Source organism: Ictalurus punctatus, chromosome 26, assembly GCF_001660625.3.
Source record: "Ictalurus punctatus breed USDA103 chromosome 26, Coco_2.0, whole genome shotgun sequence".
Taxonomy (NCBI): domain Eukaryota; kingdom Metazoa; phylum Chordata; class Actinopteri; order Siluriformes; family Ictaluridae; genus Ictalurus; species Ictalurus punctatus.
The window spans coordinates 7,556,937-7,572,437 of record NC_030441.2 but is presented as its reverse complement, the minus strand read 5'-3'; the positions used below and the strand labels follow the sequence as shown (position 1 = coordinate 7,572,437).

Here is a 15,501-nt window from a genome sequence, read left to right as displayed (position 1 = left end):
AGTCCGTGCAGGATATCACAGGGTTTTATTTTGCGATCGTCGCGTCCAAAAACGCTGGATTTCGCAGCGGGTTTCCCCCGAAATTTGTGACGCAGCTTGTTTTTTGGAACTTTTTTTAATTTTTTTTTACGGAAAACTACTCGAATTGGCAAAAAACGCAATCGCACGGAATCGTTCTGCACGCTCTTTCGCAGTGATGTTTGTTGGTAAATGAGAACTTTTAGTTGTACTCGTGTCCGGGCTTCGGCTGAATGCGCGTTGCGACGACGTTGCGGCCAGAATGCGCGGGAATTTTGAAACGTTGCGAGCGCCTGCGAATACTGCGGCGTTTCCTTGATTTTGCGTCGAGTTCTACGAAATTCACAAAATCCTCGACGGACTGCATAAGGAATATGCGATTGCGCCCATAAAGTTTGTATACCCCTTGTGGAATCTGTTCAATCTTAATACTGTTAACAAAATAAGACGCATGATAAAAATCCCATGTTGTTGTTTATTTAGTTCTGTCCTGAATAAACTATTACACATAACAGATGTTTACATATAGTCCACAAGATAACAGCTGAATTGATCACAATTACCCCGTTCAAAAGTGATTAGTATTTTGTCTTCTGGGAGACATTTACACAGATCACCCTGTTCAAAAGTTTACACCCCCCTGGCTCTTAATGTACCGTGTTGCCTTCTGGAGCATCAGTGAACGTTTGCACCTTTTGTAATAGTCGTGTACGAGTCTCTCAGTCGTCCTCAGTGTGAAAAGATGGAACTCAGCATCATATAGTCGCTGTTGGAAAGGGCTCAAATATGCAGAAGATGCTGGAAAAGTAAAGAATGTGAAGGACCTGGAGGATTTTTCTGAAGAACAGTGGGCAGTTTAACTGCTCAACTCTCACAAAACATAAACACAGTCTCTGATCATCCAGGTAACGACACGCAGGATTAATAATCAAGGGTGTGTAAACTTTTGAACGGGGTAAATTTTATAAATTCAGTTATTATCTTGTCTTGTGGGCTATATGTGAACATCTGTTATGTGTAATAGTTCATTCAGGACAGAACTAAATAAAAACCGGGATTTTTATCATCCGTCTTATTTTGTTAACAGTGTTAAGATCGAACAGATTCCGCAAGGGGTATACAAACTTTTCAGCACAACTGTACATCCCACTTGAATATCCTGTATGAGATTATACAGCATAACATTTCTAACATTTTCGATCAAGGTCTTGTTCTGCAGAAGAGCAGAAGGCCACGTCGTCGACGTTCCCTTACAGAGCAGGAGTCTGCTGCATCGCAGGCACACTTCCACGTAATATGAATAGCATTTGGTTGATTTGGACATCATGAACTGAACCACAACAGCAGCCATAATTAAACCGTTTATTTGTCACACATCAAATTCAGTAGACGAGTGCAGTTCCTTTGTGTGGGGGATATCAGCAGTGGTATAAGGCTACTCTTCCTCCCACCAGTTTCTTTTACTCGCCACTTTACTGCGTTCCTCTAGTTTGCTTTTCAGCGCAATCCGCAGTCTGCTCTGTCCAGATATGGTTTCTGCTCCGAACGTCGGTTTGGGTGTAACATCGCTTCTAGTCAGGTTTTTCTGTCTCTGTTTACTCACAAATATTTGCCTTCGTTCTCCCTCTGCGTTCCCTCTGAACGCCCCCGTCGACGTCTCTGGTCTTTGAGAGCTGTCTTTACTTTTTTGCTGATGGAAGCCATCGTGCTTTCTCTTGGGCACGAAGTCCAGAGCTTTCTCCCAGCTGCCCGTCTCCTTGGTCGTCATCAGGATGCGGATCATCTGGTCCAGCGTCAGGTTCTTGGCCCCGATTTCCCAGTGCAGGTACTCGTCCAGAGGCAGTCGAGCCGTGGATAGCTTGAGGCGCTTGGCGTTGGCCAGAGAAACGCCGGACTGGATGGATCGGTCCACCATGGCTCCGATGACGTACACCTTGCTGTGGTCGAAGGTGTGGAGCACGTTGGGAGAATCGGCGGTCAGGTAGACGAGGTCCTCCCGGGGAAACATGTCTACGTGGCGCTGGCTGGTAGCAGTGATCGGAAGACGATCCCACGTCTCTTGGCCGTAGCGTTTGAGGAGCTCGCGATGGTAAGCACTGTCTGGCTGCAGGTTGCAGAAGTGCAAATGGAAGGGGTCTACCGAGCGACGGTTCCAGCCTTCAGTCTCCATGAGCTGGGAGATCGTGTTCTCCATCTCGCGCCTCGTCATGTGCTGGTCATAGCTCATGTCATAGACAAGTGGCTGGCCGTACTGCATGGCCTGTGCCGCTCTCCAGCCCAACGCTCTGTCTATCGAACGAGTCCAGAACTGCATCAGATACGTGTTTCTCAACTTGGGTTCTCCTTCCCCTTCCTCTTCCGCGTCTTCCGGCCTGTCGGCGCATCCTGCCTCCTCCTTCCTGTCCGCCAACCTCTCGGCCCTCTTTTTTTCCTTTTTCTCTCTGTTGGCCTTCTTATGACCCTCTTTAATAGCCAGATACTTGAGGTACTTCCTCTTGGAGGACTTTGTGGCGAGTTCCGCAAGCGTCTCCAGTTGTTCATCTGTAATGTTGTCAGGGACTTGTTTTCCAGCCTGCCGCCACATGTCCACCAGCGTACGGCTCGCCTCTACTGGAGAGCCTTCTTCCTCAGCAGCTGTGCTTTCTTCCTCTCTGTCCTTAGGTGTCTCATCTTGCGACGCCTGGGATCTCATCACCGATTTCCATACGTCCAAGTCAAGCTCAGGTCTATGCTGAGGAGCATCTGTTTTCAAAGTCCAGCCAGTACTCAGGGATCGGCTCGTGGTAAGAGCTGAGCAGCATGTGGACGGATTAGTAGCATGATATTTCACAAGCGTGGAAACTGGAGGGAGAAACCTCCTCAGCACAGCCACAATAGGAACCCTGACAAACATCATGGACTGGAAACTTACAACAAGGTCAAAGCTGCCGGACAAACAGCTACGGTTCGCTTATTAACCTGCTAACTCAGTGACAGAAATGTACCGAGACATGCTCTAACACCAACTACAGAAGACTCACGTTCCTGCCGTTGCTTTACTCGCTCCTCTGTCTGAAAAATCACGTTGATTTTCAGTGCATCAACTATTTCAGTCGTAGTGAAACAAACATACACTCGACCCAAAATGTAATCATTTTCAACGCACCACAAATCTCAAGCTGTGAAATTACAAAACGTTTGAGGCGTCACACGGGTGGGAACTAATATCTGTACCAAAACATCGTTATTTATTAATTCATTTATTTTAAGTATATTCACGCACCATGTTTCTACCCGGACAACATTCAGCGGTGCTATGTTGAAGATTCCCGTTCCGTCTACATTGAGCTGTGTTCCAAACCCCGCACCTGCGAGGACTCGAGGACTCATTACCAGTCCCGCTTTGTTGACGTCACTAAAGTGCAGACTCGGAGCAGGACGGCAGTGCTAAGGGCGCCATTTTGAGACAGGACCGAGATGAAAGAAAAAAGAAATCCCGCCTTCTGCGCGATGATTGGCTGGTTGTTCAAGTTGGCTCGGACTGTTAGCCAATCAGAGCGCTAGAAGGAAGACGTAGTGAAAGGGAAGCGTTCTCGGTTTGCTGTGTAAACACTTGTGGAAGTATGAGCTTGTTTCTGCCTAAATTGTCGTGTAAAAAGCATGTAGATGATGTCATTAAAGCAGTCGCGGAGAAAGTGCTGGTGTTGCGCTTCGGACGAGATGAAGACTCCGTCTGCATGCAGTTGGACGAGATTGTAAGTCGTGCTAATAATCTAGTTGGCTTGTGTTTTTCTTTTCTGACACAGTGTTATCCAGCCTGGGTCCTGCTGGACGAATAATATGCCTTCTCTTTTTCATGACAGCTGTCAAAAACCTCCCACGACCTGAGTAACATGACCTCTATCTATCTTGTGGATGTGGATAAAGTGCCAGTTTATACCCGGTACTTTGACATCAGTTATATTCCTTCAACTGTCTTCTTCTTCAATGGGCAGCACATGAAGGTTGATTATGGGTGAGTACACCATTATTAAAGCCACTCAGTAACAGCTGGAACTTCTGCATCAGCCAGGTCCGGACATTTGTTTTTGACTGAAGACATTTGGGTTTGAGATCAAATGATGAACACGAGAAAAGAGTTTAGGAGTTCTACTATCTTTATGTAGACGTGTTAAACAACACGTAGCATTTTGTATCAGACAACAACATGAATAATGGAACATGAGACCGACAGGTGTTTCTAACCCTAACCCAGCTGTGTCCCGGCTAGATAAATAAATAAATAAATAAATAGCTCTGAACATCTACTCTTGGTTTTAGCCTTCAGTTTCACCCGTGAAGACTGTATTTGTTGTTAAAAAGGATAAACCAACAGGAAGATCAGAGAGCTGTCTATGGGAGAAAAGCAAGCCACTTTGAAGCTGAGAAAAGAGGGAAAATCTATCGGAGGCATTTTGAGTCAACAATTTGGAGTGTCCAGAAAAAGAAAGAAATCACTGGTGTACTGAGCAATAGATACTGAAGGCGTCGGCCAAGGAAAACAACAAAAACAGCTAATGACGCATACATCGTGAGAGTTGTGAAGAAAAACCCAAAAACAACAGTCAGTGGCATTATCAACAATCTCCACAGGACAGGGGTGAAGGTCTCACAATCCACCTTTGGAAGAAGACTTCAAGAGCAGAAATATTGAGGCCATACTACAAGATGCAAAACCAGTCATCAGCAGTAAGAATCAGAAAGTCAGGTTGGAATTTGCAAAGAAATAGAGAGATGAGCCACAAAAGTTCTGCAACCGAGATTAACTTCTACCAACGTGATGGAAAGAGAAAAGTGTGGAGAAAGAAAGGATCTGCTCATGATACAAAACACGGTGGAGATAGTGTCATAGCTTGGGGTTGCATGGCTGCTTCTGGAACAGGGTCACTAATCTTTATTGATGATGAAATTCATGATGGTTGCAGCAGAATTAATGCAGAAGTTTACAGGTATATTTTGTCTGGAAGTTTACAGAGAAATGCATCCAAATTAATCTGAGGAACTTGGTCATGCAGCAAGAAAATGACCCAAAACACACTGCCAACTTAACAAAAGACTTCATCAGGGGATAAAGTGGAAGGTTTTAGACTGGCAAGTCAATCACCAGACCTTAACCTAATTTAGCAGCATTTGGTAAAATCCTTGAAAAGCATCACAAAAAAGGAGGCCAACCTTTTGGTGATGTAATTGAGTCACAGACTTGATGCAGCAAGGGATATGCAACTAAATATTAAGTGTTATTTACTTCGACTTATTTTTTATTATACTTTTGCTCACCTAAAAGTTGGGTAGTCTGATACAAAAGCTTCTATGTTTTGTTGTTTAACACGTCTTGATGTAAATACCAGGAAATAAAAGCTGAAATCCTAAACTCTCGTCTCATATCCATCTTTTGATCTCAAACCCAAATGTTCTTGGTGTGTAGCAGGAGCAAATGAATTGGCCTTGCTGTTTCAATAGTTTTAGAGGGGAATGTATGTGCTAGGTTTGTCAGGAAAATAAAAAACAACCAACAAATACAGATACAGGAAATGTGCACCTGAGAAAGTACCTACTGAGTATATATTTGTGTTCTTGAGCTTCTGTACATCTTCTTCCTCCAGGTCTCCAGATCATACCAAGTTTGTCGGATGCTTTAAAACCAAGCAAGACTTCATTGATCTCATTGAGGTGATCTTTCGTGGTGCCATGAGAGGAAAATTGATTGTGCGAAGTCCTATCGATCCACAAAATATTCCTAAATATGATCTGCTCTACCATGGGATTTAGCTGTGAATTGTTTCACCGCAAATTTGGAGGTTGGGTTTGCAAAGTGGGGGATTAATTACAAAGGATATGAAGACGAAAGCATGGCTTTGAGGTGTTTGCTTGTATTTGTAAAGCAAATGAATGCCAACAACAATATAGTTCTTTCCTAAGGAAATGCCTTTTAGATTGGTTTTTGAAAGCAGATGCTCTCATTCCTACATTACTGCTTTTCATATGTATGAAATGACATGCTACCATTTTGCTTTTTTAAAAAATGAATTTGCATTTGTATACTTGTAAAAACTTCATTAAAAAGTAAAATTGAGTTATAAAACACATTGTCTGTATGCTGTACATGAAGTTGTTTAATAAGCCAAACATTATACACTGCATTCCCTGTTGTAATGATGCTCATTCTATTAAAGTATCCTCATTCAAGATGCATTATTGTTTCGGTCGGTTATGCCACTCAGCTTTCTCGCTCCGAGGCTCCTGCTTCTAGTAACAATGCAGAACGGCGTTGGGACGACCGCGGGCTTCATCAGTTTGGCAATGAAACGAAATACTGAATCCATACATGCAGCAGGTGCCGTCTCGTGGCACTGTGTCCCTGCTGACATCATCCTGCACCCTGCCTTGAGATACCCCACCAGCCGATTCTTTGGCTCACTGCTCAGTACCCATGAACTGGAATGTACCTTTATCCAGTCACGTCCTGAAGTTCCAAGTGGCTGATGCCACAGGCTGTGCGAAGAATCGATGAAGGCCACAGCACACTTCCGCTGTTGGATCTCTTCCAAACGACAGCACAGGAGTTGAACAAAAGCCAAGCCTCCGTAACCATGTGCCACCACTGTGATTTGCTCTGCAGTGCTGTTCAGCAGCAACTGATCCCACACTTGTTGCACATGCTCCTCTGGTGCCATTACTCCTTCGTTTGGGTTCATCAACAAAACAGCACAGGACTCCCCCAAAGCCCAGCGCACATATGGGATCTGACTCCCTCTCTCTAGGCCTTCGTTGGCTACAGCTCTCCAACTCCACACACCACACCTTATAGTGCCTTTATCCTGGATCAGGACCATCAATGTACCATGATGTTCCAAAGCCCCTGGGCTCATGTAGACAAAACCAGGAGGATGGAAATCAGACTGGCTCCCTTTGTCCAGGTACACCTTGATCAGGTTATACTTTTTTTCAAAGAGGCTGTAAACATGCTGGGAGATGTAGCAGCAAAGAGATGTGTGTTCCCTCATAGTCGCTTGGACGTCCTTGAGCTGGAACGAGAACTTGTATGGTTTCAGTGTGTCTATATGGCAGAGACGTCCATCCTCAGTGAAGGAATATGGGAAGTCTGATGGAGTCTTATTGCTTACTTCAGAACACTCCATCTTTATAACCTGAGCAGTATGTCGACCAAATAGCATACAAAATCACTTTGGGTTCTACTATTCCAGGAAGTAAGAGACAATAAATGGGGGTCGTTAGCTTCCCTTAGTCGTGTTTTCTCAACCACACCTGATTCTTTTGTAGTCTTTTGCTAATTGCTAATTGAAATCAGGTGTTTAACATGGCAAGCACTTCTTTCACCTTAATCAGGAGGCTGAATATAAACTTTTGGACTTGAACGTTAATGATTTATCAACTTGTTTTTTTTTTTTTTTAATCATGAATGACTGCAACTTGTATTTCTAGTCGTAAATTAGGGTTCAGTATGACAGAAATCCTGCTTATGAACAACGTTAGGACCCCCCCAAGATATGCTTTATTGACGTCCTGCTTCACGAGTAAAAAGGTTTAATAACGATATCTGGCTACAAATAACGAAAACTTGTTCGTGTAGTTAATATAAGACAACTATGTTGTATGATTTTGAATTTTGAAACAATCAGTCTATGTAAGTGGAACTCTTTTTCCACGGTCCTGGTTTCCAGCGGACGTATTTGAACGCTTCACCGGATGCAGTCTAAGAAAGATGGCTGCGACCTTGTTGAATGCATAAGGCGTTAATAAGAAACGACAATTCTGTGACACTTAGAAGATGAATATGAAAGTAATGGATAGATATTTGTAAGATTATAATCGATGATGTTTTCGGTGTTTAGGAGTGTGTTTTCAGGGCTGACGTGCAGGAGGCTGGAAGCGCAAGGTAAATGAATAGAACAGCATGTGTTGTAGACGTTTAGGAAGCGTTTATCTGTGTGTTTTAACCAGGCGTGTTCTTGTTCGGATATTGCATTATAAAGTCAAGCAGCAAAAATGTTTTATAAGGGAGATTTTTCTGTGCCACATTCAGCTGTCCTGCAGCAGCAGCATGCCTTGAAAGTGCTCTCAGCTGGGTTGAAGACGTATGATGTTCCCCCAGACTACAGCGGTAAGACCTCTATACACATCACAACAATGACTGGATTCTTACCTGCACTGGAATTAGGGTATTTGCTTTAAACTAACCGATCTTTGTGTCTGCTGAATAAATTTGGAAGAATAAACGGTTTCTCGGGCTGATTTCTAAATGTCACAGGAGTTGCTGAGAAGTGCAAGTGTGGAGTTGAAGCATGGAGAGTTCACTTCCATGTGTGACATGAGCACCCTACGTTATCTCAAGCACGGCGGCTGTTTGATTAAAACCTCATCGTTATTTCTTTCTTTCCGCTGTGTCTTCTACAGATGTGGTTTTACCAGAGAGGCCCAAACTCAAGTTCTTCAATAAGGTCCCTAATTTAAAAAAGGCCAAGAAGGAGATGAAGAAGCTGCGGGACATCCAGGGTCCAGCTAAATCCGCCAACACGTTCAGATGGGGACAGTATGGCATTCTGGTCAGAACTCTCCTTACACCCCTAGTTCCACCCCCACCCCTGTATACTGTCAATATATTGATTCTCTGTTGTTGTTTTTTTTAATAATTAAAAACAATCAAATTTTATTTGTATAGCGCTTTTAACAATGGATAGTGCCTCGAAGCAGCTTTCTGGAAACATATAAACACAGGATAGAGATTTTAAGTGTGTGAATTTATCCCTTTTGAGTGAGCCGGTGATGACGGTGGTGAGGAAAAAACCCCTAAGATGATATGAGGAAGAAACCTTGAGAGGAAGCAGACTCAGTAGGGAACCCGTCCTCATCTGGGTCACGACGGATAGTGTGAAAGTAAAAGAAAGTTCGTTATGGTGTTTATATGAAGTCTGTTTGTTGAACTAGTCCACTGTTCTCTAAAGGAGACCTGAGTGCAAAAACTGCATGTGGTAATTGCAATCCCGAGGCCATCGCAGCAACCGTAGTCCCAGCAACCACAGCGAGAACGTCCATGTGGAATTGAGGTCCCAAAACCATTTCTCCAAGCGGTACCATCCTCAGCAATCTCCAGGCTGTAGCCTCCAGTTGATGAGTGCTCCATCCAGAGGTAGGGCAGCAGGGTGGATCAGGCAGATCTGGAGAGTAGAAAGTGTCAGGATCACCGGCATCTCCATAAAATCATGTGTGGCTGGACAGAAGACCGTTACGTTATGGTGATGGGGAGCGTGGGGTTTCCTCCGGGTACTGCGGTTTCCTCCTGCAGTCCAAAAACGTGCATTGTAGGCTGATTGGCATCTCTAAATTGTCCGTTCGGTATGAGTGTATGGGATAGGCTCCAGGCTCGCTGCGGTCCTGTAGGATAAGCGGTACAGAAAATCGATGGATGGAATGGACATTATGGTGAGATGGATTTGGGGTGGGATTTTGGGACACGCTGAGGAGACGAATCACCCCCCACCTCCCAAACACCAGTCACATTTGCTGTGTGTTAGTTTTCAGTTTTCAATATACTCATTTTAATTTTATTTTTAAATTGCTTTTAGCTGTTCAACTTGATTAAATGTGAATGCCAAGTAAACATTACGACAGGGTGTCCCAAAAGTCTCCGTACAGAGGGGACCACGTTTGCCAGCACCACCTGGGTTGTGCCTTCGTCAGTGGACGCTCGTGGACTTCGACTTCTCGGTCGGTCCGAGGACACTTCCGGTCTCTTTGAATTTGTAAATACGTTTGGCAAAAGTGTCGTGTGTGTGTGTGTGTGTGTGTGTGTGTGTGTGTGTGAGAGACGTGCTCGATATGTTTCCTCTTCAAGTCCATCGCAACCTAGCGACAGCTTCCTGATCCAGCCGTGAGAATGATTTCAATACGTTCTTTTGTTGTCAAAAGTGTTCTTAAACACTATCTGGGGAATTTTTTTTATTTTTTATATTATATAAATTATGTATGAAAAAAATTTGGAAGACATTTTGCTCAAATGTGTTCATTTTAATGTATGTATGGAGATTTTTGGGACACCTTGTAGATTGTCATACAGATACTGAAGCATTTGTTTATTAAACGTATTGCTTTTTCTAGGCCCTGGGTGGAGGATATCTGCACTGGGGTCATATGGAGATGATGAGGCTCACTATTAATCGGCGTATGGACTCGCGTACCACCTTTGCTCGTTGGCGGATTAACGCTCCTTACAAGCCGATTACTCGTAAAGGCCTGGGCCAGCGCATGGGAGGAGGAAAAGGTGCGATCGACCACTATGTTACGCCGGTAAAGTGCGGCCGGTTGATCGTAGAGGTCGGAGGTCATCTTGAACTCGGGGAGGTGGAATCTGTGCTTAAAGAAGTGGCGAAGAAGCTGCCCTTCCCAGCCAAGGTTTGCTTTTGACTCGATTTTTGTCAGTGTTCTCGTCAGCTTGTGTGTCTTTCATGCAGAATAAATGATTATATAGGATGTATTCGCATATATCGCATGCAGTAAAGTCTGAAGGATGGCGCTGTGATGCCTGAGCTCGGATTCCTGTCTGCGTGGAGTTTCGCACGTTCTCCGCCGTGTCCTCCACTGTGAGTTCTCTGGTTTCCTTCCAGAACCCGGAGTAATGCTATTCAAACACAGGAAGACCATGCACAGAAACTCCAGACAGAGAGAAACCCGAGCTCATGACTGCAGCAATGCTGCCTAATAACCGCTCCCAAACACGCGTTATTATATTGACATGGAGTTAAGCCAGGATGACCTTCCTGCTGTGGAATTCCTCATGGATCAAACTGGGCAGGTCGCAGACCAGGCAACAACAGTGCACAGTTTAGTTGTTCCCTGCCTTTATCTCCGTGCTGGCTCATACACGTCCGTCAGCTGTTTTTATTTTTTTTATATATATATATTTTTTTCTCTCTTTAGAGTTTTCGATCACCACTGTGATAGGATGTTAATGTAACCATCAGCCCTCTCTCTTTCAAAAACAGCATGCGCGCACACGAACGCTGAAATCAAAAACTGAGCTAATCGTTTCGTGTTTTAACACGTTTCTGAGTTTTATGCTCCGCACAACATGAGTGGAGATTTATTTCTGCTCGGCCTCGCTGGGAGGAAATAATTTTGCAATCATTTGTTTAAGGATATGACCTCCATATCCTTTTAAGGCATAGATTAAAAGTAAAGTATATCAATTAACGGCAAACAAAATCCCAAAACTGAAAACGTTTAAATATAAATAAAATAATAAAGTAGTAGTATTAGTAGTAATAATAATAATTTCTTATGTTATATAGCGCTTTTCTAGCCACTCGAAATGCTTTACATAGTATTGGGGGGGGGGGGGGGGATCTCCTCAACCACCAGCAGTGTGTAGCATCCACCTGGCTGATGTGACGCAGCCGTGGTGCTCCAGAACGCCCAGCACACGCCAGCTGTTAGTGGAGAAGAGAGGGGAGTGATGTAGCCGATTCAGAGATGGGGACTATTAGGGGGCCGTGATGGAGAAGGGCCAGTGGAGGAATTGTGTGGGAGAATGTCTAAAGTAGGGACGTCACAAGAACAGATACTTCGGTACCAAGTCGGTACCAACATTCTTAAAACATGACGGTGCTTGTTTTTCTGCACTAGCGTTGGAACCCTTCTAAAGAAAGTACCGAGGTTGCAATTCTTATGGACTTGAAGGGGGCAGCAAATACCCGCAAGTGTTTTAGTCGGCCCACAATTGGTAAGGAAGAAGAACAACTACAAGCACACGAGAAAAACTACAGAAGATTAGCTCGGCCCCGATTCGTTGAGAGGAAAAGAGAGGAAAGCTAGTCTCGGTTTCCGGTGTGCAACCGCTGCTGTCGTTCATTTCAAACAAAGCGAGGAAACGCCTGGAATTTGGCGACGCACCTGAAAGACGGTCCTATATTATGTTTGTTTGAGGCAGCTGCATTGTGGCCGTGAAACCAGCTAACGTTACGCTCCGTGTGATGTTAGCGATAGCCGGTTATTTGTTAACGACGCTAACACATTGCAGTGTTATAAACTACCTCCTCATGGACCACCATGCATCGCCATTCAGCCCGGGTCCTGTCAGCTAAATGTAGCCTCATGTCACTAATAATTATTCACCTGTTCATGCTTTTAATCAATCTTTTTGGCCTGCCAGCATCTCAGTGAACTGAAACTAATGCTTGCTTTCAGAGTATAAGGTGTGCGTGCATGTGTGTGTGCGTGCGCGCGTTTAGGAGTGCACCTCCACTCATTGTCAGACAGTGTTTGATAACTAAAATACACCCCCCCGCCAGTATCATCCAGAGGAGGATGTCCTCCAGGAGAGTTTTTTTAATTTATTTATTTATTTATTTATTTATTTATTTATTTATTATTTTTGTATTGACTTTTGGTATCGTGTACTTTTGGTGGTATCGGTACCGACTAGTAGATTTTTGGTATCGTGACATCCCTAGTCTAAAGGCCTGCACACTACACATGGGGGGGGGGGCAAACATTATTTATATCTTAACCATGACCCTGGCTGTAACCAATCACCCATTAACTTCTATTCTCTACACTCTACTGGACACTGTGTCTTATTCATTTGTACAGTATTTCCTGTTTACCCCTCATCAACACACTGTTCTCTAGAATGTCAAAATGGTACAAACGGAGCAGACAGAATGAACAGAATAATTAATTTGGGGGGGGTGGGGGGGTGCAGAAATGATTTAAAGCTCAGATACTTTTTAAAGCTCAGTATTTTCTGGGATGATGACCATTTTTTCATTTTTTATAGGCTGATCATTGAGGTGTATATCGAGTGGAAATGTTCTCGACAGGTCTTTAAACAGCTTGTTTAATTCTGCTTACAATGTTGTATGACTTCATGGTGTTATTTTGGTCTTCACAAGCACACACGAGTATATTTGTCCTGCAAGTACGTCGATCGTCTCCGCTGCACATAAGTGGACTGTGACAGTCGAGTGTGACAGTCGAGAGATTAGCTAGTCTGTTAGATATGTAGATATATAGATTTGTATTCATGCTACACTAATATTGGCACCCTTAAAAGATAACGATAAAGTTAAAGATAAAGTTAAAGATGAGCAATAAAGGCTGTGAAAGATTGTCTTTATTGTTGAAGCGTTTGATCTTTTGTTAAAAACAATTCACAAAAATTCTCTGCTCTCATGGATATCAAACAAATACAAACACAATACAGGTTTATAAAAAATATCTTAATATAGGTGTGCAACCATTATTGGCACACTTTTAGTCAATACTTTGTGCTACCTCCCTTTGCCAAGATAATCGCTCTGAGTCTTCTCCTATAACGCCTGATGAGGTTGGAGAATACATGGCGAGGGATCTGAGAGCGTTCCTCCATACAGAATCTCTCCAGATCCTTCACATTTCGAGGTCCACACTGGTGGACTCTCCTCTTCAGTTCACCCCACAGGTTTTCTGTGGGTTTCAGGTCAGGGGACTGGGATGGCCATGACAGGAGGTTGATTTTGTGGTCAGTAAATCATTTTTGTGTTGATTTTGATGGATGTTTTGGATCATTGTCCTGCTGGAAGATCCAACCACGGCCCATTTTAAGCTTTCTGGCAGAGACAGTCAGGTTTTCATTTAATATCTGTTGATATTTGAGTCCATGATGCCATGTATCCTAACAAAATGTCCAGGTCCTCTGGCAGAAGAACAGCCCAAAACATTAAAGAGCCGTCATCATATTTAACCGTGGGCATGAGGTACTTTTCCATATGGCTCCCTCTCTGTGTGTGACAAAACCACCTCTGGTGTTTATTACCAAAAAGCTCTATTTTGGTTTCATCTGACCGTAGAACCCGATCCCATTTGAAGTTCCAGTAGTGTCTGCACACTGAAGACGCTCGAGTTTGTTTTTGGATGAGAGTGGAGGCTTTTTTCTTTAAACCCTTCCAAACAGCTTGTGGTGATGTCGGTGACTTCAGATTGTAGTTTTGGAGACTTTCTGACCCCAAGACACAACTAACTTCTGCAGTTCTCCAGCTGTGATCCTTGGAGATTTTTTGTCCACTCGAACCGTCCTCTTCACAGTGTGTTGAGACGATATAGACACACGTCCAATTCCAGGTTGATTCATAACATTTCCAGTTGACTGGAACGTCTTAATTATTGCCCTGATGGTGAAATGGGCGTTTTCAATGCTTGTGCTGTTTTCTTATAGACACGCCCCATTGTGTGAAGCTCAACAACCTTTTGCCGCACATCACAGCTATATTCCTCGGTCTCACCCATTGTTATGAATGACTAAGGGAATTTGGCCTGTGTATTACCTCATATTTATACCCCTGTTTATTAGGTACACCTGCACATTCATGCAGTTATTTAAAAATATAAAAAATAAAATAATACTGTGGCAGCACAATGCATAAAATCATGTAGCCACAGGTCAACAGCTTAATATTCGAATCAAGCATCAGAATGAATTCACACATTTCACACACAACACAATTGTTCATGGGTGTAGTGGTCGGGTGTGTACATACTTCTGGCCATGTAGTGAATAATGTATGTATATTAAATATTTTCCTGGTAGCATACTTTCTTTGTGTCCAGTTCATCAACATGGCACTATGCTGTGATGCAGTAAAACCTCCACCGCAGTGAAACCCTATTTGTAAACTCCAAGTAAAATGTATATTATATAATTGTATTTATTTTTGTGAGATCTGTAAAATATTCCAGCAAAATGTTTTTTTTATACGTGTGTTCTCAAACAGGTGGTGAGCAGAGAGAGTCTGACTGTCATGCAGCAGGAACAAGCCGAGAGGGAGGCCAACAACCAGAACCCATGGACCTTTGAGAGAATAGCCAGGTCCAATATGCTGGGCATCCGCAAAGTCCTCAGCCCGTTCGATCTTCACAATCATGGCCGCTACACCGGAAAGTTCTTCAATCCAGACAGAGTCTGATCTCATATGAAGCGCGGCAGGCTGGAAAACAGCATCATCATCAACACCTCGTCTAAAAAAGAAAAACAAGTGTGAACTTCATTTGCCCACTGCATCCTGTGTTAGATCTCACACACACACGCGCTTAAGTGTAAATGAGCCTTCAGACCTTGTAAGTGTACGCCAAGCTGAGTTTTACAAACGTTTCAGAAAGGCTGATTTTCTTTGTGCTTGTCTGCGTATGTTAATCGTCCATAAAGTGCAAAGCATGTTCCTGACACAGCTCCTTTTCATTTAGTGATGGTGAAAGATCTTAAAAAGGTGGTGAAAGATCTTAAAAAGGTGGTAAAAGATCAGACTCCATGTGCTGGAAACAGTGAAGGGGGTGGGGGTGGGGGTGGGGGGGGATCAGAAAGGCAGACGGGGAATTTATTTCGACTCGTTTCTATGGCAATAAAAAAAAATTAAGCCGTGTCACAGCACCTGAAAAGGTCAAAATCTCGAGAGCTAGATTACAGACCCTATCTTC

The 15,501-nt window shown here is 43.6% G+C and overlaps 4 protein-coding genes across 4 annotated transcripts; 2 read left to right on the top strand and 2 right to left on the bottom strand.

The window, feature by feature from the left end:
* Nucleotides 1–1,366: 1,366 nt before the first annotated feature.
* trmt10c (tRNA methyltransferase 10C, mitochondrial RNase P subunit) lies at nt 1,367–3,350 on the bottom strand. The gene has a single exon (XM_017457532.3). It carries the CDS (start codon nt 2,912–2,914, stop codon nt 1,454–1,456), a length of 1,461 nt encoding a protein of 486 aa, XP_017313021.1. The 5' UTR covers nt 2,915–3,350; the 3' UTR covers nt 1,367–1,453.
* A 126-nt stretch (nt 3,351–3,476) lies between these two features.
* Nucleotides 3,477–6,109, top strand: txnl4b (thioredoxin-like 4B). Its single transcript, XM_017457535.3, has 3 exons — nt 3,477–3,752; nt 3,861–4,012; nt 5,640–6,109. The coding sequence occupies exons 1-3, from the start codon at nt 3,621–3,623 to the stop codon at nt 5,803–5,805; spliced, it is 450 nt and encodes a 149-aa protein (XP_017313024.1). The 5' UTR covers nt 3,477–3,620; the 3' UTR covers nt 5,806–6,109.
* Nucleotides 6,110–6,131: 22 nt separating this feature from the next.
* Nucleotides 6,132–7,394, bottom strand: si:ch73-41e3.7 (uncharacterized protein LOC572312 homolog). Its single transcript, XM_017457534.3, has one exon. The coding sequence runs from the start codon at nt 7,209–7,211 to the stop codon at nt 6,219–6,221; it is 993 nt and encodes a 330-aa protein (XP_017313023.1). The 5' UTR covers nt 7,212–7,394; the 3' UTR covers nt 6,132–6,218.
* Nucleotides 7,395–7,822: 428 nt separating this feature from the next.
* mrpl16 (mitochondrial ribosomal protein L16) lies at nt 7,823–15,247 on the top strand. The gene is given in 5 exon segments (NM_001201224.1): nt 7,823–7,933; nt 8,081–8,158; nt 8,452–8,600; nt 10,153–10,446; nt 14,802–15,247. Coding segments are annotated over 5 exon segments (777 nt in total). The 5' UTR covers nt 7,823–7,869; the 3' UTR covers nt 14,994–15,247.
* Nucleotides 15,248–15,501: the final 254 nt, after the last annotated feature.